At 41.1% G+C, this 24,134-nt stretch overlaps 1 protein-coding gene across 3 annotated transcripts; it reads left to right on the forward strand.

Annotated features, from left to right (window-relative positions):
- Positions 1-16,236: 16,236 nt before the first annotated feature.
- Positions 16,237-23,867, forward strand: amigo1 (adhesion molecule with Ig-like domain 1). 3 transcript variants are annotated; one of them, XM_008296056.1, is made up of 3 exons: positions 16,237-16,748; positions 16,839-16,913; positions 18,169-23,867. In XM_008296056.1, exon 3 carries the CDS (start codon positions 18,275-18,277, stop codon positions 19,811-19,813), a length of 1,539 nt encoding a protein of 512 aa, XP_008294278.1. In that variant the 5' UTR covers positions 16,237-16,748; positions 16,839-16,913; positions 18,169-18,274; the 3' UTR covers positions 19,814-23,867. The 3 variants fall into 3 exon arrangements, with proteins under 3 accessions (XP_008294278.1, XP_008294269.1, XP_008294288.1); XM_008296047.1 differs by lacking the exon at positions 16,839-16,913; XM_008296066.1 differs by lacking the exons at positions 16,237-16,748; positions 16,839-16,913 and adding an exon at positions 16,993-17,091.
- The last annotated feature ends 267 nt before the right edge of the window (positions 23,868-24,134 follow it).

The raw sequence follows: 24,134 nt of genomic DNA on the forward strand, positions 1-24,134 counted from the left end.
AAAACTTAAATTCTTACATGTCTTCAAGGACTTTGTGTAGGATTTGTGTGGTATTTCCAAGCCTGTAGCAGAACCTATGGTGGCTGCCACTTCAACATGAAAACACTAAAGGCAGACTGGCAGTGCAACAATGTGGACTTTATGGAAGAGGACCTGCTGATATGAAGGCCTCAGTCTAAGCCTAACAACACTGTCATTATATAGCTGGAGGTGGTTTGTTCTCTACGGAAAACATAATTTGGAATATTATGATAAATTTGTACTAATAGATCCACTAAATCCCACAAACTGGACCTTTAAACTTTTGAAAGAAAATTGAAAAATAATGTTTTATTGAATGTTGTGTCCACTTGAATAATCTGAATGCCAGTGAAATAACAGGGTTTTTCCATCTCTGTTGTGCCTCACTGTCCCCTTGTTTTGAAGAAAATGAAACACTGTGACCAATGAGGCTAATGACATATTAAATTGAATTTTAAATGGTCCTATCTTTTCAAGCGAGGCTGTTAAATGAGGTTAGTTTTAAAACAGCTAACAGGCCACGGAGTGGTTGTGTGAAATTAAAAGTTCTTGCGTGTTAATGTCACACTTTGCGACGCATTCTCTCTGCTTCTAACAGCTTACAAACAGCTAGAGTGTTACTCACTCTAACTGTCCAAATGAACATTAGGTGGCAGAAATTGTCATGACATCCATATTTATGAGAACACTTACAAATGCCACAGGTCTGAAGAAGTGACACATTGACATGACAACTTGTCAGGATTTTAGTTAAGTTTGTGAGTCTGCAGGCTGACACACAGCCTGCTGTTGTTGGTCTGTCCTACCTCAAGCAAGAGAAATAAAACCGGCCGAAACGACTGCCGTCTGAGTGTAAACACAAGCTTTTCTGCTTCTAAGCCCTTATTTCCCTCCACTGCAATCTTGCACACGTCTTCTGTCCTCATTAGAGCCACAGAGCTGAGCTGCAGGCAGGAAGGGAGGAGGAGGAGGAGGAGGAGGAGGACAAGGAGGAGAGGGGGGACGATGTTGTGAAATCCAGACAGATGCTGCATGGTTAATAATGCAGGCCAGCTGTCAGCATTCGGGAGGGTGACAAACTGAAAATCAGTCGAGCAGCTTTCAAGCCAGTCGGCCACTCAGACACAGTGGTTCAACAGCAGCTGAACACACGTTCTGGCCTCTGCACAAGCAGAAGCTCCACAGCTTCACATGTTACATGCAGAGAGCTTTTAGAATAGAATATACTTTATTTATCCCAGACCTGAGAAATTTACACGACAGCATCCAAAAATATAGGAAGTACAAGAGAATAACAACAATTAAGTAATATGCATCCTGGTGTCCGCACACAGCAGGTCCAAGGCCCCACCGCCTCCCATTGGGCAGTCCACACACTGGCTGAATGTGGGGAGAGTGGTAGAGGGCGATGTGTGATTGAAGTCTCCTGAGATGACGATCAGACTGAGGGTGTGATGTTTGCAGCTGGGACACTGAACTACGGATGGGTTCACAGGCTGCAGCAGCATCAGCCGAGGGGGGATGTAAACTGTAATCACCAGGATGTGCGAAAACTCCCTCGGCAGGTAAAACGGCTGCAAACCAACCGGCAGCAGTTCAACATCCTTCGTGCAGCGCCGCTCTTTAATGCTGCCAGTGTCAGTGTTTACAGGTTTTATTTTTAACTCTTTTCATAATTTTTCAGCCTCTTTAGCTCTGTGTTGGTTTTATACACCTTGTTGTGCTTTCATCTGTCTTTGAAATTCTTATGATTTTATTATTGTCTGTTCTATTTTATAACCTGGAAAAGTACTAAATAAATAAAGACTGTTATTATTAAAACACAGTCGGGGACAAACTTTTATTTGTACCTGCCAATCAATACAAAAAAAGGCAGTTTGACTTTTTGGGATGTGCACACATTTGTTTTCTTTCCTACAGTTAGATGATAATATTGAAACGTCTCTCATATCTGTCTGCAGAACATAAAGCTACAACCAGCAGCCAGTTAGTTTAGTTTAACATAAACACTGGACCCACGGTAACTAAGAGCTCCACAAATTGTCACTGATATAAACTGTTTTTACAAGTTTTGCAGGTTTCGTGGCAGTTAAAACAAACAAGATTAGTGAGGTAGTTTTAGAGGTGTTGGTAGCCAGATGTGGTTTTTGCATTAGACAGAGCCAGGCTAGCAGTTTCCCTCTGTTTCCAGTGCTTGTGCTAAGCTAAGCTAACCGCCTTTCAATTTATGTACAGACATCACAGTTTTTCATCGAACTCTTTTCAACTCATTGCTCAAAAAAAGTAGTGCATTGCATGTTGTTTATTTATCTGTTTTTAAATGCATTGAATTACTTATTCACTCTCTGTAAACAGAGTTAAACATGTACATTACTTATGCATTACTCCACCACTTGGCCTGAGACGCATTCTTGCATAAATGCCAGCTAACATTAAATCTTAGAAGGGCTTACACAAGATCTTTCATTTATACTCTTTACTACATTTTTTACCAAGAAGTCAACAGGAAAGTTGATGCAATAACAGCAATATGTTGCTGCAAAAACAAGACTCAGCTGCACATCTCAGAGGATGGAGGTGGTGCCAGGAGGCTCTAAATGAAAGTAGTGATTGTAAAACTAAACATTTGTTACAGACAAAAGTACAGTGATTACCAAATTTCCAAAATTCTGTTGTCCCTTAACTCCACTCATACTCAAGCAGTCATCTCACCCAGACAGGTGAAACTTTACAGGTGATCTGTACAGAAGGATGAAAAACACAACTCTCCCTGCTAGCACGATGCCTTAAGAAAAAAGGCCATCACACATCATGTATCAATAAAAGAGTCATTTTGCACTGAGGAGCATTTTTTGTGTGTCTACGATCTCTGACAGTAATCCTTCATGTAAACATCCTCCTACATGTTACCCAGAACAAGTGACGGTAACACCTGTGTAAATACATCTACTTCCTTCTGGCTTTATTGACCTTTATTGCTCATAATCAGTGATATTATCTCTTCCCTGAAATGGACCCAGTGAGCTTTCATAACATGACGATTAAATATATGTAAAGCATCAAAATTTCTTTTAATTTGTCAATTATTTTCCCTCTGGGGAAACCATGCATATTAGATATTTTTTCCCCTTTTTTTTAAATAACAAAAAATAAGAAGATTAACCCAAAGCCATTCAAATAAGATTCCAGCCCTGGAACAGATTAAAAATAATAGCGCAGTAATACAGTATTTAGGGACAGCAAAATAAATATTGTGTGTGTGTAAGTTAGCGGGTTCATTTGGGGAAAAAGGCAGATTAGATGAAAGTACAAATAAACTACAGGATTTCTATTTCTGACAACATAAGCAAACTAAGAGGCCTTTGTTTCTGTGCTGAATCAAATGTACAAATCAGAAATAGAAAATCCATTAACGAGGTTATCAGCGGGACAGTTAAGTGCATGATAGAACTGTGGCTTCAAAGACTCTATTTTTATGATGCGTTTGTGTGATAGCAAGAGTTGTATTTTTACTTGACACACGGCTCTGTGACAGCGACAGCAGAAAACCGGATGGATTCGCAATAATGACCCTGCATTAAACCTTGTTTCCCAGAAACGTCCACACACTGCAGAGAGCAGAGGGCTGTGATTAATAGAGGCAACAGCAAGAGAAGCAGAGCCTTTTAAATCCCTTAAAGCTCACCACGACGCTCTTCCCCAAGCAGAAGATTATTACAGACTGACACGGGCTTGAAACAAATCTGTTTAATTTACAGTAATGCTCTCCCTCTTGCGATGTAGCCGATGTAGCGCCGGCCGGGCGCTTCTTTCTGATTGCGGCTGCATTGTGTTAGATGTCCCTGGACCCTGGGTAGCCATTATCACTGGGAGAAAAAAAAAAGTCAGGCACCAAATCTGATGATAGCAGGGCTGCAGCGGCTCTGTGAATGAGTCATCCAGTGAATCTAAAGGCTGAAAAAATGTGAATTTAACCTCAGGCGATGATACTGTATTCAGATCCTTTACTTAAGGACTGGCAGAGCGTAAAAATACTCTGTTATACGTAAAAGTCTTGCATTCGAAACGGAAAAAAACTCTCTAACCGATGACCTTACATTGAGAATGGATCAAATGCCAAAATGAAATGTGTCAACAGTTGTGATAATCCCATCATCCAGAACCACTATCATGCAAATGCAATTTCTCTGAGCTCTACTGTGACCTGCAGCACTTTTAACTCAGTGTTTTACATCCACAATGATCATTTCCTTTGGTCTTCAGTGTCCAGACGCTTTAAAAACCCATTGTATACTTTCACCAAATGGCACACAACAAAGTTAGCCACTGGTTGGCGAAAGAGTGGAACCTTTAGCAGCTAAAGAGGAGAGTAAATATTGGACTTACATCTGGTAGATGGACAGAAACAATGAATGTTGCTCAGTAACTGCTAGATGTATAAACAGCCAACTGTTTGCTAACTTGTTCACCATGTCTGCTTTAAAGATATGTCAGTGTCAAGATCACAATATGCTTCATTATTTATTACAGCTTTAAATAAAAGTACAGTATTAGTGATTTATTGTGAGTGTTATTAGACTATTATTTAACAGCATTTCAGTAGAGCATTTGACTAAAAGTGGAGCTAAAGTCAGTTGTCAAATAAATGTAGTGAAATTGCATTAAAACACTTAAGTCCCATTCAGACGTGCACTCCTTTCTGTTAATCCGACAGCATCTGAATGTGCTGGCTTCATGTCTGAATCAACACCACGCTCACTTTTACATAAAGGCTGTAATGGAAATCTTACAAGGATGGCCCAAGTAAGAATTATAAATCCCTTTCAACACGGCACAAGACCGAGCTGCGTGTAGTTGCGGATTGGCACGCAGATTTAATGGGCAATAAGGAACACAAAGAAAGTCATGTCATGTGGCAGCATTCCTGACAAGTTAGAACACTGACATTTTGACATTTGCCGACAAGCAGAATCATTTGCTAATGCTCATTTTCAGCTCACTATAATTATTTAGACACTGAGGATGAAAATGCTCTTCTTTTATGACTTTGAGAGAAAAAAATAAATCTAACTTCTATTGTTGTGCTTCAAAAATGGTTCAATTTTGCCAATAGTGGATTAAAAGCAGTTCACCTGGTGACAGATTCTCAACTATTGGGTTAATCCTCACCCTGGTGGCTTTAAAGGACAATGATCAGACAGTGTGACGGGCACTCAGACATTCTTCTGATCGGTGACTACAAAAAGCTGCCTTTAAACGTATCAACATAATGCCATAGATAAGAGAAAGACGAGAACCAGCTGTTGGCTGCTAGTAGGTCATTTAAAGTCATAGTCAGACACTTGGATGCCCAAAACTTCCATTTGTCGTCTGTGAAACTGTTTCAGACAGCATGGTGTGATTGACAATCTGCCACATGATGCTCAGGATGTCCGACAACTTGATCCCGTTTCCCAAAATGTCCATCAACTTCACTGAGCCCTTCAAGAGGAGTTGTACAACATTCCACGAGCAACATCGACAACCTTATTACCTCTATACGTCGCAGGTGTGTGACTTGTTTGTGACTTGTGATTTCTGATCTGTGACACCACCTTCATCTGACTGTGATCATTTCCAGTATAGTGTGTACTTAGTTGTTTCATGACGTCCATTCTGCTGTAGAGGTGACGTATGTTGGAACAACAAATACTTGGAAATTAGTAGGAATGGGTGGAATTTTTAAAAATGTTTTACATAAATTGGGGGTTTTGTTTATTAGTTGCTCCATGAACCCAAATGAAATGTGCACGCTTCTTCCATCACTGATTGTGACGTGTGAATGAAGCCGTGAGAGTCAAAGTGACGAATGTCTGAACGACAGATTGATGGAGACCGATGAAGCCGATGTTACGTATTCCATGTCTCAAAAGGCCTTTGGTTACTTTCTACTACTGGACACTGAGATGACATCATGCTTGTAGAATGAGCTTCAGAAAAATGTTGCATAGCACACCGAATAAATGGCACTGTCCTCTTTGGTTATCAAGACAATCCCAATACGTGCCTTTAAACGCTCAAAAGAATCCTCTTCCTTGACTAAAGACCTCTCAAGGTTTTGCAGACAATACAATCATTGTACCTGCATCCAATATGTGAAATCAAAGGGTACAAACATGCAAAATATCTCACATGCCCGGATGACGTCCTGATCCTGGGCTTAACTTTTGGTGTTTATTGATTTAAACTCAAAAAAGTAGGATTTTGTGAAGCTCAAGACTCCCTAATCTGCCATCCAGTGTCATAAACTATAAGTAAAGGAGTGTGTGATCAGAATCCTGATCCTTATAACGTACATTTATAGATTAAAGCATGTGTTGTTTTGTTTGCGTTGCTCTTATTACACTTTCTAAATAATAACTAATTAGCCTAGATGACATTTTGATAAGTCACAATAGGACATGCATAGTTGTACATAATACAAATATGACTGAATTCCATTTAGTTGCTTTGGTTTCAGGGTCCTTGAATCATTAACACCGGCACATTTTACTAAAAACTCTTGTATTAGAATATTTTCTATTAAATTTGGAAGAAAAAAAAAATAATTTTCTTGTCTGTAGAAACCATTTCTGCTCCTCACAACTGAACTGTTGGAGCGCCTTCACCTCTGATGCTCATTCAAAGACTGTTGACTGACTGTCCAGTCCTGGCTGAAGGCTGGGCTCAAGGGAAAGCACCTGAGGATGAACCCACACCTGAATAATGCATACATCCTGCAGCAGCAAAGTAACTGACTCATTCATTCCCTCATCGTACACTGCCACGGGCATCAGCAGCCATTATATAACAACTGCAAAGGCCAGTTCCAGCTTAACATGGGGCTGGGTCTGTCTGCCGGAGCTGCAGCTGAATTGCCTTTTTCGGCCGGACTTCCCACCGGTGCATTGTGGGATTGAACAAACCACATGCTTGCAGGATAGAGCTAAGAATGAGGATTGATGGGTTTGGGGGGGAAAAGTCTAAAATCTGTTTATAAAATCCTCTTACTGATGCTGGAGTCACTGCAGTGCAGTCATGCATGAAGCATTTGTCTTATGCAATCGAGACAGTCGGGTTTTGTTTTGGCTGGCGCTGTGAAAGGCCAGAGTTCAGGGGGAAATGAGAAGAAGCGATGTTCAAGGGAGACCTCGCTGAACCTCATTCCAGCACGCGATAACAGTCAAAGAGCTAATGATGGGTATCGAGACGGGGTGCACGAGTGCTTTGACTAATTTTAGAGTCATCTGAGAGCGTTGACGTGTGCATTAATTGAAGAGGCGAACACTCAATACACATGCTAGTAAAAATAGAGGATTGCTTCCCCTCAGCTGGCCGAGGCTTCGCCCCTGCTGACAAGGAACCTCCTCAAGTGCGCTACATTATTCACAACCCAGAGCTGAATAAATAAAGGCACGCAGTAAACACCCTCCAATCTAATGATGCAACGGGACACTTGTCTTCAAAGCCAAAGGACATTCCGTCCAACTCCTTCTCACTCTGCTTCCCTTCCTTCTCCCCTTCTTTCAGCGCTTGTGTCCTCTGCCTCCCTGTTCCTTTGCGACCACAACACCGCGCTCCATCCCACCCCTTCCCACAGCTATTTGATTTATGGTTTGGTGGACGCTTCATTTTATGCGCCGGTGCAGCAGATTTATGTTTTTCAGGCTCCTTAATGTCTTTGTTATGACTCCAGAGGTATAGCCACTCTGCCTCTCAATTACACTCCCTTCCTGTGGAGTGGTATAGCGACGAACACATTATAATGTAATGCTTCCTTATTTAGCTCTCTGAGGTTTTGGAGAGAAAACATTAAGACCAATTTCATTTCTGTGGAAAAAAAAAAACTGACTTGACTCATAATTGCACCACTTTTTCTTCTTTAAAAATGGACCAAAGTGCACATCTCAACACCATCATTTTCCAGTCGAAAGACAAATTAGGGACTGCACCGTTACTCCCATGCACACTTTCCTCTCAGCCTCATTACAGCGCTTGCTCTCCAAAACGCACATGCAATTTTCTGTCTCCCTTGGAGCGCAATCATTGCCGTTTGACTGGAGAGCTGTGGAGATGAACCTCTTTATCCGGGCTCGATGTGCCACCGGTGGCCGAGGACGCAAGCACCGAGAGCTGAAAAGTGAGAGACAAAATTATAAAAAAAAAAAGTCAAGTGTGCAGCAAACAAACCCTGCAGGTTTGTGTTTTAACCTGTCCACTCTGGCTGGATGGGCTCTTTGCCAAGATAACAAGTGGGGCTTTTGGTTTTAAGCAAAGTCTCTGCGAGGGACAGAAAGTTTTCCCTGCCAAGTAATAAGCTCTGTGTTCGCCTGCAGCGCCTTTTCTGACACGATCCCAAAATGGCTCCAGAGCAGCAAGAGACGGCGAGTCAAAAAACTGAGCATGAGGAGAAAACACAGTGGGGCTGAGTGCTAAACACAGGTATACACAGATACACTGCAGGCTAAAACTGCTGCTGTAATGTCTACTCCAAATGTTGCTTCAGAAGCCAAACATTTTCAAAGCACAGAGTCATTGACTATTTCGAGTCTTTTAATGCCTTCTCCAGATCACATCATCTTATTGGCCGAGTGCAGAGGCGCGGCTCTCATTGCAGAGGATTATCATTGTTTTTCCCACATAGTTAATTAGCCTATCATGTGTCTCCTCTGGGAGCTGCCGACATGCATCAAGTCCTTTATCTTTGCCCTGAGGAAGGGATTAACAGGTATTAAAGATACAGCCTGGGAAATGCCTCGTCTTCCAATATCTCCCTCATCCTCTCCCTGTTCAGAAAATCAACACAACAAATTCACATGCTTTGTTTTTACGGTGCCATTGACGCAGATTTGATATTTCCCAGATGCAGCTTTAAGCAGATCCGTAATGAGTCCTGTCAGTTTCACCTGACAGAAGTAATTATGCTCAGTTATTACAGCGGAGCTTGTAAGCGCTGTGGCGGCGGCTTAATTAGCGAGTGAAAACAATGTGTGCCCTGCCTCCTGATTACATCCATTGTTGGCGTTCACGGTGTCTCGTGGCGTTCTGACACCTGCAGCCCTTTCCTCTGTGATTTAGAGGAGCGGTCTCTGGCGTCAGAGCGCACATGGCTAAAGCACGGCCTGTTGCTAAGCGATGTGAGGATAAGACGAGCCAAGATTACAGACAGCTTTGCTTTTATTGAAGCATGTGCCATCCATGTGGGCTTCTTCTCTGAGATATGATTGTGGAGCGACCTTGTTTCATCCCTGCACTTCTGATCAAAGACAAAACTAAAGGTGTTGCCATGGAAACCAAGAGCAGACCAGACGTAGGCTAAACAAAGATTACGGTTACTCTGTTTTTCTTTTTTTTTTCTCTTTCTTGAAGTCATTCCTGTATGTCTACGTTTTTTTTTGTTTGTGTTTTGTTTTTTTCAAGCCAAAGGGAAGTGATACTGCAAGAACTGGAAATTTGACTCCCCAGGACCTAAACATCTCACTTAGCTACCGATACCTGCGTCAGACACACCACCGTTTGATTTATTTAGAACTAATACATTATTAACAATGTCTTTGGTGCGAGCTGCCCTGCAGCTTACCAAGAGCAACACCAGATGTAAAAAAAATAAATAATAATAATTAAATTACACTTCATCGCATTAACACCTTTATGTGAGAAATTAACCATAAAGCCACCATCGTTCTGAATGTGTAGCAAACATCATCGTGTGGGTTTACGAACCATTCAAAAGTGTCAATTTCAGTTACATTAAACTACCTTTAACCAGAATTATAATAACAATGTATTTAAATATGATGTCAAGGCGATTTGCCAATGTTAAAGTGGTCACTGACAGTGATGAACGTACATTTCATCACCTACACATCAGCTCCTCTCAGCTTTACTGAGCTTTATGATGAGTTTCAGCTTATCGTTTAGTTTACTTGTTGTTGTTAGGCTTTGATATTCAAGGCTTTTGCAGTTAATGTTTTATAAATAGACGTAGGTCTCAAAAATTACAATCATAGTGTAAAATAATTGCCCCAGATCAGGCATTACAGCGATTGAAAACAACATAAAATTACTATGTTTTGGATTTTCTGTCGCAATCAAGCAACTGATCGAATTCATTCTACGTAGTTTTTGGCACATTTCTTGTATTTGGTGGTAGCTAGCTAGTTAATTCACTAAGGCAAGACTTAGACAACGGTGCGAAGGTGAGTGTAGAGGATGTGGACAGAGAGTCATCTTCTGTTGAATACTTTGTCATCACCATGGGTAGAGTTTTTAGTTATTTTTTATTTTTATTTTTATCAGCTACACAGATTTGGTCTGATTATTATTAATTATTTATTCGGGGTTTTGCGTTATGGGACTTTATGGGTGAAACTTCTCCCCTCACCAATGTTTGCGTCTCATCTCTGCGAGTATTTAAAGGGTCGGTCACCCAAATTAATATTAAAAATTTAAATAAATATTAATAATCTATTAGATACATCAATCTCACTCCAGCTGGCAGCTAAAACTGGCAATTCTGGTCTAGCTCAGTGGATCTTAAATGTTTTCGTCACAAGGCACGTCATTTGTGAAAACTAACACACCTTTATACATAAATGATAATAAATGAGGTTAATTCCAACACACACCAATAGAGAACTACTGAGCTAGCAGGACCAGGACTCACTGACCCCTTTTCCACCATGAAGAACCAGGTACTAGTTCATTGCTGGTGCTAGGACCAGTGCTTAGTTGGTTCAAATCTGGTACCTCCTTAGAACCTGTTTCCATCGGCAAGGAGCCAAGTTAGAGCCATGCCATACGTCACTGCATATGTAGTCATTTACTGAACAACGCTCACGCCACACAGACGTCCACACAGGACTCCACATTAACTTTTTCACTGGTGCGACCAATGTTCTTATTTGGTCTCACTTCTCACCCTGTCACAGGCAAAACATATGACCGGCTGAACATTTTCTTATCGGTAGACTCTACAATTTACGATGTTCATGTTATTGTTTATTTCTAACTTTTATCCATCAGCCATAGTTAGCTTTTCTGCTCAAGCCTGTTCAGGTCCGACCAGTTCCTGAATTAGGTTATAACTTCTGAATTGATCTTTCCATGTACCCCATGGCTACTATAGAAGTACCCACTCATATTTTAAACAAATTTTAAATGTAATTATGTTGTTAATAACTTGAAAAGGCCTAACTGCAGTTTTTATTTCTTTAAATAACAGCAAATATCAATAAATTAATTCTGGTGAAATTATGCAATTTCACAAAGTACATCTGTTATCTGTGAAAATAGAAATGTTTTGTGTGTACATAAGATACAGGTTTTGTCTGTTTTGTTTGCTTACAAATGCAATGTAGTTTAACAAAATTTTTATTGTAATTTGTCATAACATTTTCTGTAATTTCACAGAAGAGGGAAAAAACTACATTAACTGAAAAGTTTCAGTCACAAAATGTTAAATAACAGATTTTTTTTGTTTGTTTTTTTTACAGCACTTGTACTGTTGCTCTGGAATCATTGGTTCAGCTTTCTGGCCTGTTTCAGTTCTCACTCACCGCTCTCTGCATTGTTTTCAGCTACAGCGGGCAGCGCTTTTCAGTGTAAAAGCTTTAGAAACCAGCCGTACACTGCCGACGGACACAGTAATGGAGACCAAGCAGCGAACACAGTGGAGCATTTAGCAGCTAAAGAGCCAGATAGTTCCCTTAGGAGTTGGTAGGGACCAAAAAAACTGTACTAAAAAACAGAGAACAGGATTTTTATATCAGCTGGATAAAAACACTGCTCCAATGAAAATGCTGCTCTGTAAATAAACTACAGTATGCCAAGGTTGCTTTGATAAATTTGCCATTTTAACCTGATGGGTGCATAGCTTGTTATATAAAAAGGCCTAAAAATTAAACTAATGCAGTAAGAATTACCATAAACACAGGGAAAAACAGCCCTTTTGTGTTTGTTATCTGGTTGCAGATGCAGCTGCAGCTGTAATGATCACAGCCAACATGGAGTCCAGTTGCATCCAATTGTATGTTGTGTAAACCAGCCGGCTCGGTGACAAGAGTGTGTGTTTACCGTTGACTGTATATAAAGAGGTGTTTACCATGTCAGCAGAGAAGCCAGGTGAGCACAGAAAGAGACTGCTGTATGTAAACATGACTTAAATTGGTGTGATCAAGCTTCAAAAAATGGCGATGTCACGGATCTCCCTCAATGAGGTTATGAGCTTTCAGAAAGCTGAGTGTGTTGTAACTCCATATGTTATCAATTCTGAAATCTGATCAGGTTGTATCAGGAGAAAACACAACTTCCTGCCTGCTTGAGTGCTGCGTATGAAGAGCCACTCAACAATGCTGCCGCCACTTAATGATTAATAAGTGGTGCAGTCGGGGGTTTTGGGGAGAAAGGCAGATGTTCCACATATTTTTTAAGCGCTTAAATATTTTAATACATGCTGATGAATTATGGGATAACAAAGTGCTTTTGGTTACTGGTGTTTCTCCGTCAGTCCCTGGGCTCACGAGGGACTGTTTCTGCAGATTCTGAGACATCGATCTCCATCTGAGCAGGTATGTGCAAGAATAAGAGAAGGCAAGGCCACTTCAGATTTGCCACGGAGCCAAAACAGTCAACGAAAGGCCGCAGGCAGTTGCCAGGCAACACTATCCCTATCACAGCAGGAAGTGGAGTCGAACGGAACATTAATCACTTTCAGCTCCATCTCACAAGAGTCACGGCGCTGAAATGCTCTGGTCAGACAGAGGTTTCACACTGTGTCCAGGCACGCTGGTTTCTACCTGCGTTTCCTGGAATTTCACCTTAACATGCGGTGAGACAGAGCTTTTCCAAGAGCGTATGTATACATAATTCATGGAGTCCATCTCGGAGAATTAATATGATATTCGTGCATTTTTGTCTGAGTCTGAGTCCAGCATCTGAGGGGGCGTACAAAGTCTAAACACTGTTCGATTTTACCTGAAAACAAGTTAAACCTGCTTCAAAGGGATTTATCTTGCGCTTGGAGATTTTGTTTGGCAGTGAACGCTCTTAAAGCCGATCTGTTTGTTTCACCTGCCAAAGCACATCTTTTAAAGGCAAATCCAGCTCCACCAGAGTTTCTGCAGTTACACTCTGCCAGGCTTGACTGTCGCACACAAACAGGATTCAGCCGTGTGCCAAGTCAGAAAAAATTTAATTTAATATTTGAAAAACTGGTGAAATCCAGGATACCTTAAAAAAAAACAGTAAGTCACAAAAGGTCTAACATGGGGTAGACTTTTTTTCTGCTATGGACAGTTTGAGCTAATATATATTCACAGCTGTATGTAGATTTTTTTTTTAATGTACAATACATGAATAATAGAAACTAAAGGGCAACCCAAATTCCAGGCTCTGAATTTGATATATCTCTGTCTAATTTCTCAGAAGAGGGTCATGCCCATTCATATATGATTATATAATGAGGTATTAATTCATACAACGTTAGAATTATTCCATGCCCCTCGCTGCTATAATCTTATTAAATGATTTCTGGTGGCATTCTGAGTAGGAGGACATTGGTGTAGCAGCTTATTGGCAATGCACAGGCTCTCACAGCTTTGCCAAAGCTAAGAATCGCTGCAGCAGATCTGTGAATTGAGGAAAACCTACAAAAAAAAAAATCTCAAAAAGCAGCATGTGGGTGGATTCACTTGAGTAAAAAATGACAAGGTTTCCCCGCTCAGTCGGCACTCAGAAACAGACCTAATCAAATACACAAACACACAGTGTGCACAGTCAGTGAGAATAACACGAGCTGTGTGAGGAAATCATTTGTAAAACTGGACACATTGGTGGCCGTTTGCCCTCCTGAAGAGATCATCTGCAAAATAATGACTGTTGCAAAAACTGTCTGTTTTTTTACGGGGCTGATTTTAGAAAATATATAATTTAAGGAGTAGTTTACATCTTAAGCCGCTCAAAGTGGGTGTACAGCTTATAAATCGTAGATAAACCGACGACAAATCTACTCAGTGTGCAGCCAGAATGATTCCTAAATGAAGCTGGTCCACTGGAATGAATGGGAACCTACATATATGGTGACAAAACAAAAATAGTAACACCATTCAGAACATGTAGTCACTGTTACCACACTCAGCTGTCAGATGGATAAGGGATGATGGACTGGAAGGAGGAGAGAAAAATGTGTGGCGCTTTTTGTACGGCGGCGTGTGAGTGAAATCTTATTTTACGAGACATCCAGCCACAGAGTCTCGCTGTGTGGAGCCAAAAACGCGCTTTATTCACAAAAATACTGCATTAATTAGATCACTTTTGTTCGACTGCAATAACATCAGAGCAGACGGGGGAGATTAACAGAGAACTGCAATGACCAACCAGCTATATTTAGATGTGTTTTAAGGGCGCGCACGCAACAAAAATGTGGTTTCCCCATGAGGGTCAGTGGAATGAAGATTTATAGTTTGGCCAGTAATAATGATGGAGCCAAGGAAAGGTCAAAAGGTTGCTTAGATCAATGTATATTTGTTCTCTTCTGGGAACATGTGCCAAGCAAAATCGGTGTGATTATTAAGTTGTTTTTTTTGGATAACATAACCACCTCCTGAGCTGATGACAGACAAACACTCATATTCTACATTCAGATAAGTTCAGATAAGTATCACAAAAGGCTATTAATTAGTAGGTTTCCCACTCCGTACATTCAATGTCAACAGAAAACCAGTTATTGATAAATTGTCAGAGTAAATGTGTTAAAAGCATGGGGAAGTAGAAACAAGTTCCAATAATAAAATGTGGAACCACAGCATATCGTACTCTAAAGTAGCCATCATTTAAAATGAGTGTTATCTGTGTTCAGCAGCTTAATCACAGAGAGGATAAGATAAGATGAGATAAGATACGATGCGATACGATGCGATACGATAACATACAATACGATACGATACGATACGATACAATATGATACAACAAGATAGATACGATACGATACGATACGATACGATACGATAACATACAATACAATACGATACGATAAGATAGATACGATACGAAAAGATAAAACCAAAACTACATCACACGACAAATGCAGAGCCTAATAAAAAAGTGATAAGATATAATTCAATTCAATTTGATATTATCAATTCAATATAAGAGTCTAAGTATAAGAAAATAAGGTATTACTGGTAATGATTCTGTGCTAGTAAAGGTATATTCACACATGATAAGGAAATCTTGCACATGAAATTGGAAAACTGCACCTGAAATTGAATATTAAACCCTTGAACCTTGAATCTATTGAACATTATAAGGAAATATTGCAAGTCAAGTTGAAATGTTACACATGAAACTGGAATGGTGCACCTGAAAAATGGCATACTGCTCATTACACTGACATATTGTACATGAAAACAAAGTGTTGCACATGAAATTGAATATTAAACACTTAAATCTTGAATCTATTAATTATTAGGAAGAATTATTGCAAATAAAGTTCAAAATCACACATGGAATTGGAATGTTTCACCTGAAAAATAACATAGTGCGCATTACATTGACTCGCTGTTCAAGGAAGTAAACAGAACATGAAACTGAATATTAAACTGTTGAATCTGTCAAATATAAAGAAATACAGCAAATGACATTGAATTGAAATATCTCACCTGAACAGTGAAATACTGCTCATTACATTGACATATTATACTTGGAAATGAAATATTGCACCTTAAAGTGAACACTAAACTCTTGAATCTTCTATTGATTATTATAAGGAGCTACTGTAAACAAAACTGGAGTATTTCACCTGAAAACTGAAAAACTGTTCACTAAATTGATATATTTGACTTTAAAACGAAACATTGCACCTAAATTTGAAAAACTGAACCTGAAAAACAACACAGGAAATTGACGAATAAGCGCACGACTCTTGAATCTATTGGATATTGAAAGAATTATTGTAAATGAAATTGAAATTTTACACGTGAAAATGAAATCTACATGATGCTGAAACTTTGCTGTACAACTACACAGATAGTATAAGCTCCCTGTTTTTTCATATTTCAATTTCTTGGCAGCTCTCCCATCCCCTCTCGTGGGTTTTCTGTGCGTCTTTGGCGCGGTCACTTTCGGTAAACAGCGCCTTCTGGCTTGGAGCGCGCTTTACTGGAGAAACACGTCAACCACTGCAGCAGCAGCAGCAGCAGCAGCAGCTCTGCGCGGAGAGCAGCAGGCCTGTGAGGAGCCACAGGAAGCTTGTCAGCCACAGACTGCTCATTCTTAATTATCTCCATGGCTGCTGATGAGAGCCGACTCGAGCCGGACCTGCTCAAGATGCGCCAAAAATCTGCAAAAGACGGACGTGCGAGGGTCGAGCGCGGCCAGATCTGAAATTGAGAGACCGAAGCTGAAACGGGGTCGCTCATCGATGGTTGTTAGTTAGAAGACGTGTGCTGTCTGTCTGCTCTTTACGTAATCTTTCTTTTTGCGTAATTTTGCGCCGGGTGTTGGATGTGCTCGTGGAGCGGGATTATTTTGGCGAGGAGATCTCCAGAGCTCTCCCTCCTCCCCGCATCCGCTTGTTGTCCTCGGCCAGCAGACACACACTGAGAGTCTCAGTTAATATTATTTTTGTGTGTGTCTGTGTTTGCAGCAACATTGTAAACAAACGAGGAGCTGTTTTAATGAAATCCAGCCTCTCTGCATCCCGGGTGAAGGTGAGTCTCTCCTCCTCCTCCTCCTCCTCCTCCTTCTTCTTCTCCATCTCGGCTCACGTTTCCATGTTGTGCTCGTTTGTTTTCCCACAGAATTGGTGCAATGCAACGTTTGCACGGCTCTTCCACAACAAAACGGCAAGGACGCCCGAGAATATAGGGAATAACGTAAACACTTGCATGCATTTGAGATGTAGACGTCGGATTGATGAGTTTTTCTTGCTGTGTTTTTGTGCGAGTCGAGGGGGACGTTAGGGGAGCGGAGGGGAGAGACAGAGGAGGGCAAATGGAAAGAGGAGGAAAATCAATGCCTTTCTTTCAGGAGTGTGAATGCACATGGGTTAGCGTGAGTACCGGGTGTGTGTCTGTGCGTGTGTGTGTGTTTGTGTGAGAGGAGGACGGTGCAGAGCAGCAGGGGAAACTTTGTGCTGTGTTACAGTATCTGCGTGAGGAGGAAAAGCGCAAGAAAGAGGCAGCGGCTACTGTGCATGAAATACTGACTGTTCACATTTGTCCAGAGGCGGGAAGGACATTTACTCAAGTACAGTCTGCAGCAGAGGTGGAAGAAATAGATGTAGCACAGTGGAGGAAGACTCTGTTACAAATAAAAGCCATGCATTTGGATTTATACTGAAAGAAAAAAGTCTGAGCATCAAAATGTGTTTATAATAAGAGATGCATAAATGAGCTGGTAAAGGTGATTTAACTATTCAACTAACTTACTGAATTCTTGCTTGGAGATCAACAAAGTTTTTTTTTTATTTCAATCTATAATATTACACCTTAATTTATTTGTTGATTACATTTGACTAAGTCTGTTAAGAGTTATCAGAGAAATGTTGTGGACTACAAAGAATGATTTATGACTCTGGATTGTAGTGAAGTAGAGGTACAAATCAGTAGAAAATAAAATATTCAAGTAAACCTAAAAGTGCAGTTCCACCACAGCGCAAGTGTTACAGGCCACCTTTTATTTTGGCATTTTAGCAGGATTGTAGCAACTGTAGTTAATGTTTAAAAGTATAATAGGCTGTTATATACCAATAAAAAAGTAATCATTTGTATTTGTGTCAAGAATTTATGAGCACAGGGATGTTTTATGGTGTTGCAAGCAGCCACCGAAACCAGCAGAATCAGCATGAGTTCTCCATTGTTGTTAGTCTCTGTGTTCAAAGATCCATCATTCAATAAGGGAGAGATGGAAAGCTCCAGTGTTTTAAATCGTAGCAGTGGCTCGGCCCTTTTGTTTACATTTCTATCACAGCTTGTGTCTTTAAATACACTTCTAAATGCCGGATTTTTCCATCGTGGTATTGTTGTGATTTGAATACCTCTCCTCCACTGCATGAATGTGTAGGTTTGTGTTTACAGTCTGTTTGGCTAAAAAAAAATGATATCTCTCTGTTTTTTTTTTTTTTTTCAGCCTTCGATCAGCAATGTGCCTGGGAATCCTCCAGCTGCTCTTCCATGCTTTTTTCTGAGAATGGGATCGTAGTAAATCTCTCTGGGATTTAGAAACAACTGCTAGCATGTTGCAGCCTTCAGCCAGAGCAGGTGACAGCCTGTTGGAAACATTACCTCACTGGAGTAAGAGTCAGCGATGGGCCCTGGTGCTCACCCTCTGCATGGCTCTGCTCTGGCTTCCGGAGGCATCGGGATCTGCGCTAAACTGCCACAAGACGTGCATCTGCGCCTCAAACATAGTGAGCTGCTCCAAGATGAATCTGACCACCATCCCGACCGGTCTGCCGCTCTACACTGCTGTACTGGACCTCAGCTACAATGAGATAACACGGCTGCGAGCCGAGTGGACCCCAGTGAAGCTCCCGAATCTTCACAACCTCCTGCTCAGCCACAACGATCTCTCTTTCCTCTCTACAGAGGCGTTCATTTATGTGAAGCAGCTGCGCTATCTGGACCTGTCCTCCAACAACCTGCAGCAACTGGATGAGTTCATCTTTGAGCCTTTGGTCAACCTGGAGGTCCTCCTGCTGTACAATAACCAGATTTCACAGATTGACCGCGCGGCTTTTATCAGCATGAACAACCTGCAGAAGTTGTACCTTAGCCAGAACCAAATCTCCCGCTTCCCCGTGGAGCTGGTCAGGGAAAAGTCCCGACTCGAGAAACTCAGCCTCCTGGACGTGTCCTCCAACAAGATCAAGATGTTGCCCATCGATGAGCTCCAGGTACTCCCTGCCTGGATTAAAAATGGCCTCTACTTCCACAATAACCCTCTGCTATGTCACTGTGATCTCTACACACTCCTCGCTCACTGGTACATTCGAAAACTCAACTCTGCTGTGGACTTTAAAGACGACTACACGTGTGTGCTGCCAGGTCCGCAAAAACAACAAGCAGGCATTTTTGATCTCAGCGGTGAGAACATGAACTGCAGCACATTCAAGGAGGAAGATGAGGAGGCTTTTCTGGAGCAAACGTTGACCCTCAGATGTGACACCAAACACAGGGACATGTCAAAGACGTGGACAATGCCTGGCAATGTGCCGGTGATTTCTGGAAGCAACCAGACAGCCAAAGTCCTGCTGGACGGGAGCCTTCAGATCAGTCCAGTCAGATCTGAGGACTCTGGGACGTACACTTGCTTTGCCATGAGTGAGGCCTTCAATGAGACTATCTATGTGGTGCTCAAGGTTCACAACTTCACCATGCACGGGACCGGGGAGGCCCTGAACACAGGATACACCACCTTGGTGGGCTGCCTGGCCAGCGTGGTGCTGGTGCTTATGTACCTTTACTTGACGCCATGCCGCTGTTTCTGCTGCCCCAACAAGGGTAAGAATCGGGGGGAGGACAGCATCCACTCCTCAATGCTCAGCGTGACACCGACTCACGAGGACCCAGCGCTCAAGGCCGAGCTGAACAGGCACGTGGCGTTCATAGACTCCAAGGACTTGCAGGGCCAGAACGGCAAGCTGAACCCCAACGGGGATGAGGAAGACGACGACCTGGACGCAGAGGCTGGTTCTCTTATGAAGGGGAAGAGGAAGAAGTCAGTAGCAGAGTCCATTAGCTCCGTCTTCTCGGACACTCCCATGGTGGTCTGAGATGAGACTGGCACAGACAGCGGACGCCACATGACTGGATGTATATGGTACAACGCGAGCCACGTTTTAGTTAATGTAAACTGTGAATGCGGGAGAACACTATGAAGGATGTTCATCTGCAGTTGCTGGCAAGTGAAAAGAAGGATCTCAAAGGGAATTTAAAAAAAAAAAAAAACTGTCTTGTTGTCAGAGAGGACAATAGACAGGACTTTTCCAGCATTTTAATCAGTAGCACTTAATATTCATACTGTGAAGGAATGGCAGTGTACATGGACAGTGGAAACTAGAAGTCTTATGAGAGTAAAACGTAGGCGATATGTTGTTGATATCAGCACTCAGGAAGTGATACATTAAATTGCAAAGTGTGGGGAAAATGCATACGATAAAATGCACAGGTTGTAATTAGATTTGAGAAAACATAATAGTTCACTCATAATATGTATTGAAATCATGGCTGGCTCATAATTATATTTATTATGAAGGATTAGAATAGATTGCATCTTACGTAAACATTAGAGCATAGGTACATTTACCCCTCCTATCTCGACAGAGACTTAGATTGACGTCACCAGACTGTGTGGCATTAACCTTGAGTCATTTATAGTGAAACAGCATGCCATCAAACCACATTATTAGAGACCCTAGACTGATCTATGTGAGTGGGTAGAGAATAGAACGGATTCAGACGTTTAGTCATTTATATCGAGACTGCAGTAGCACAAACATATTCAGAGGCCAACTAACGGTCATTTTCATCTTACTTCATAGCTGAAGCTTAGTTACAAAGTTAATCAGACCGATTTGTAGTCATAGTCATGTACGGTGATATAGGAGACAGCTGTTTTATTCATTATCATATTAAGGGATCAATTTACATAGAGCGATAGTACAAAATTGCTTGTGGCAGACTATTGTTCCTAAATTAACTAAATAGTTGCCTCTCAGTTCCTGCACATCTACAGTAGCCTATAGCCCAAAAGAAACCTTTTGCAGCCTTACGCAATTAAAAACCTTGGAACGCCTCCAACATACACACATTAGGTGCAGGGAAATATTTTGTTCTGACTAATTATCAACATATTGTCTGAATTCTGTATACACACAGGTGCCACAGTCCTTAAAAGGACCAATGGGCTTCTGTTTGTCGTCCGCTGAGGTGACATTTACTGTCAAGTTTAAATCCTCCTCTGGGCCAAGTTATAGCATCAGGAGAGTAAACATTAAGCCAGTGGTCACAGCTGGAAACTTTTGGTCTGTATGAAAAATACAAAACCTTGGGATATTTTTAATGTACAAAAAAACAAACTTGAATTCATAAATTTAGTCATAGATTTAAGTATTTGATCTTACATTTTGCTCAGATTAACAGTTCCTGTTCTCAGTGTCACACTTCAAATGTAGCTGTTTTGCCCTGTGGTAGTTAGAAAATGATTTAGTTCGTATTAGCAGGTGAACATTAGAGTCGGATTTCCTCAAAATTAGGCTTATGAATAACACTAATGAGGCTGTACATTATTTGACAGGAAAGCAGGAAAGGGTTAAGTAACACAGGGGACGTGATGTCTTTGAAAAGATCCCTTTGTTTCAGCATTTATTATTGAATCTACTGTAAAATTAATTTAACATTCAAGACCCGATACGCCGCACACATTTCATTAACGGTATTAAAACAGGAGAATGTGTCCCTGTATAAACAAGAAAGAGCAATTTCAGAAAACCGTGTTCATGCCGTAATACAACAAGGCTAGTCTGGCATAAATGCTAATTGCATCTTTTGATGGGACGTAGCTTCCCTCTGCTTTCCATGTCTTTGTCTCACCGAGGTGGAGGGGATCAGTGTGTTATCATGAGTCACAGCAACACAAAGCCTTTCTCTCTGGCTCCCTCTACACTGACAGCCTCAATTCAGCCCAGATGTGTTTGCTTTGTTTGTGTACCTCTGCCATTATGAGCCTGCCCTTGCTTAAATTCAAAGGCAATCATTCAATCGGGCCATGAATGTGATGCCCTTTAAGTAGTCCGCAGTTTATTTATGAGGGAAACGCCTGAGGCTTTCAACCAACATTTGCACTCCAGCTGAGTCATATGGTCGGAAAGTACTGCTCAATGCAAGAATCTGTGAGTTCAAAAAGTACCACAATAATAATTGATAGTTATGTAAGTTACGTTCGCTAGCTCTCAAATGTTAAGACGCACACATATCTGGGTGCAATAAGTTTTTTTTTTTTTTACGCAAAATTAGTGGAATATTCACAGTTGCTGTGCGCACCGCAGCATCTTCTGTGTGGGTGAGAAAAGGAAGTCACACTTATCAGAGAGGTGGTGTGTGAATCATTCCTCTTTCTCACACATTGGAATACCAGGTGCAGACATACAGAGCAGCAAAAAATACCACGACGCACTCACATAAAGCCGCATTTAGCACGACTGCAGACTGGTCGCAGGTGGCCATGAATCTGTCACATTTGAAGGGATCCCGGTTTTTAAGTTTTACCCTCTGGAACCTGAAATACATGTGCTGTTCCCTGCTAAAACCGACCAACCGGGTCGGCTCGAGAAGCTAAAATCTACAAATCAGACACAGGTATTACGGCGATTGAGTAGCACACTAAATAACCAGGCCATTGTGGAAGCAGCGTATGTTTCCCCTGCAGTAACCCAGTGTCAATCTAGTTAAATCTGCTGAGGCTAATGGGTGGTTTACTCCTCTGTGTTGTCACTCAAAATACAAGTTGCAATTCTGTATAGAGAAAAACTAAGTGCGATTGCAAAGGTCCCAACATACAGGAGAAGAGTGGCTGCGTTCTCTCCAAAGCAAATCTGCCTTCCTATATATATCTATATATACAGTATATAAATGTATTGAGACTCACTTTCTGTGTTCAGTATTGATTAGTTGTGTATTACTATGTTCTACCAGTGTAATGACTGTATTCTTGTATAATCCGATGTTGTTCATTTTGCATTTCGTCCGCCGCCGTGCTACTGTTAGTTGTCTCTACATTCAAGTCTTGATATAAATGTTTATTTTTTAAGCAGGGTGGGGTTTAGTTTTTTATTGAAAGAGGATGTATTTTACACTTGACAGGTGAAGAATATGGCAAAACGGAGAATATATGTGATCCTGTATTCAAAACTGCATGGGGAGAGTGCCAGTTTGGAACTGAATATGATACATCCTAATGGGCAGTGAGTATGTAGCCGCCAGTAATATTCAGTCAGTGTTTGACTTTGCTCATAAAGCCATAATCAGTTACAAACACAGTGCTTTATTGGATCGGTGTTATGTGTGACGACCAAGGGGGCTGTAGGGGAGTTTGTTCTCCAACACACAATTAAAGCCACAACTTTTCTGTCTGTAAAAAAAAAAAATACAATATTTTTCTTTTTAACAAGAAAAAAGAAAAACCAGGGATGCACTGTAGGAAAAATCAAGAGATCTCTCCATCTACCAATGAATCCCTAAAAACCACAAGCAGCTTGGAATGACTCTACAGACGGTGTGTAATTCAATCTTCTCAGGACTATGTCAGTTCAAATGTAATATGATGTGAAACCTCATGATTGCATTTTAAACGTTTTCTTATTTGCAATATCGAAAAGGCACAATGTTTTGAGATCTCTGCAGTTTACAGGCCCTTAGCTATTTACTGTAATGGTACATTAACTCAGTTCTCGCAGATTAGGGAGGAGAGCGCTCTCTCACTGCCCGGCACCCATCTCCATTCATCTGACTATGAAGTAGCAATTACGGGAACATCCATGAGGTGGTGAGGCTAAAAGCTTGCTACTTTAACCGAGTGCTACAACAAGTGTCCACGGGACACGAAGAGAGCTTTTAAAAGCATTAAAAGCACTAAGTTTATTGACCACTGCTTCAAAGATGAGATTGTTGGTCACTGCCAGAAAAACTGAAAGGTCTCACAGCGAAAGTGGAATGGCTTTGCATGGTATGCTTAAGAGCTTCTCTGACTGCAGAATAGGTGCAAACCAGTAGGCATTAAAGAAAAAGAATACTGATATATCATTTGACTTAATAAAAGATTGAGATTTACACTTTGTGCTGCCTCCATTTTTCCTGCTGTCTCTTACTTATGTCAGAAATAGTCTTGGAAAAGGAAATAGTTGTTGCATCTCAAGCTGTGCGGCTGGTACCTTATGGAGACTTGACATTTTGCCAGAAGTAAGCTATGACTAATGTTTAGAACTGCTGTCACAGTAAATACAGAATTACCATTTTGGGAAACTTTGTACATAATGCTATGCGCTTACTTGATTAGTAATGCACTGAATTTCAGTTTTTCCATCCCTCTGGCAAAGC

Source organism: Stegastes partitus, unplaced genomic scaffold, assembly GCF_000690725.1.
Source record: "Stegastes partitus isolate 25-593 unplaced genomic scaffold, Stegastes_partitus-1.0.2 Scaffold24, whole genome shotgun sequence".
Taxonomy (NCBI): Eukaryota; Metazoa; Chordata; class Actinopteri; family Pomacentridae; genus Stegastes; species Stegastes partitus.

Coding starts and splice junctions, on each gene's coding strand:
- amigo1 (XM_008296056.1), top strand. CDS start 18,275: ATGTTGCAGCCTTCAGCCAGAGCAGGTGACAGCCTGTTGGAAACATTA.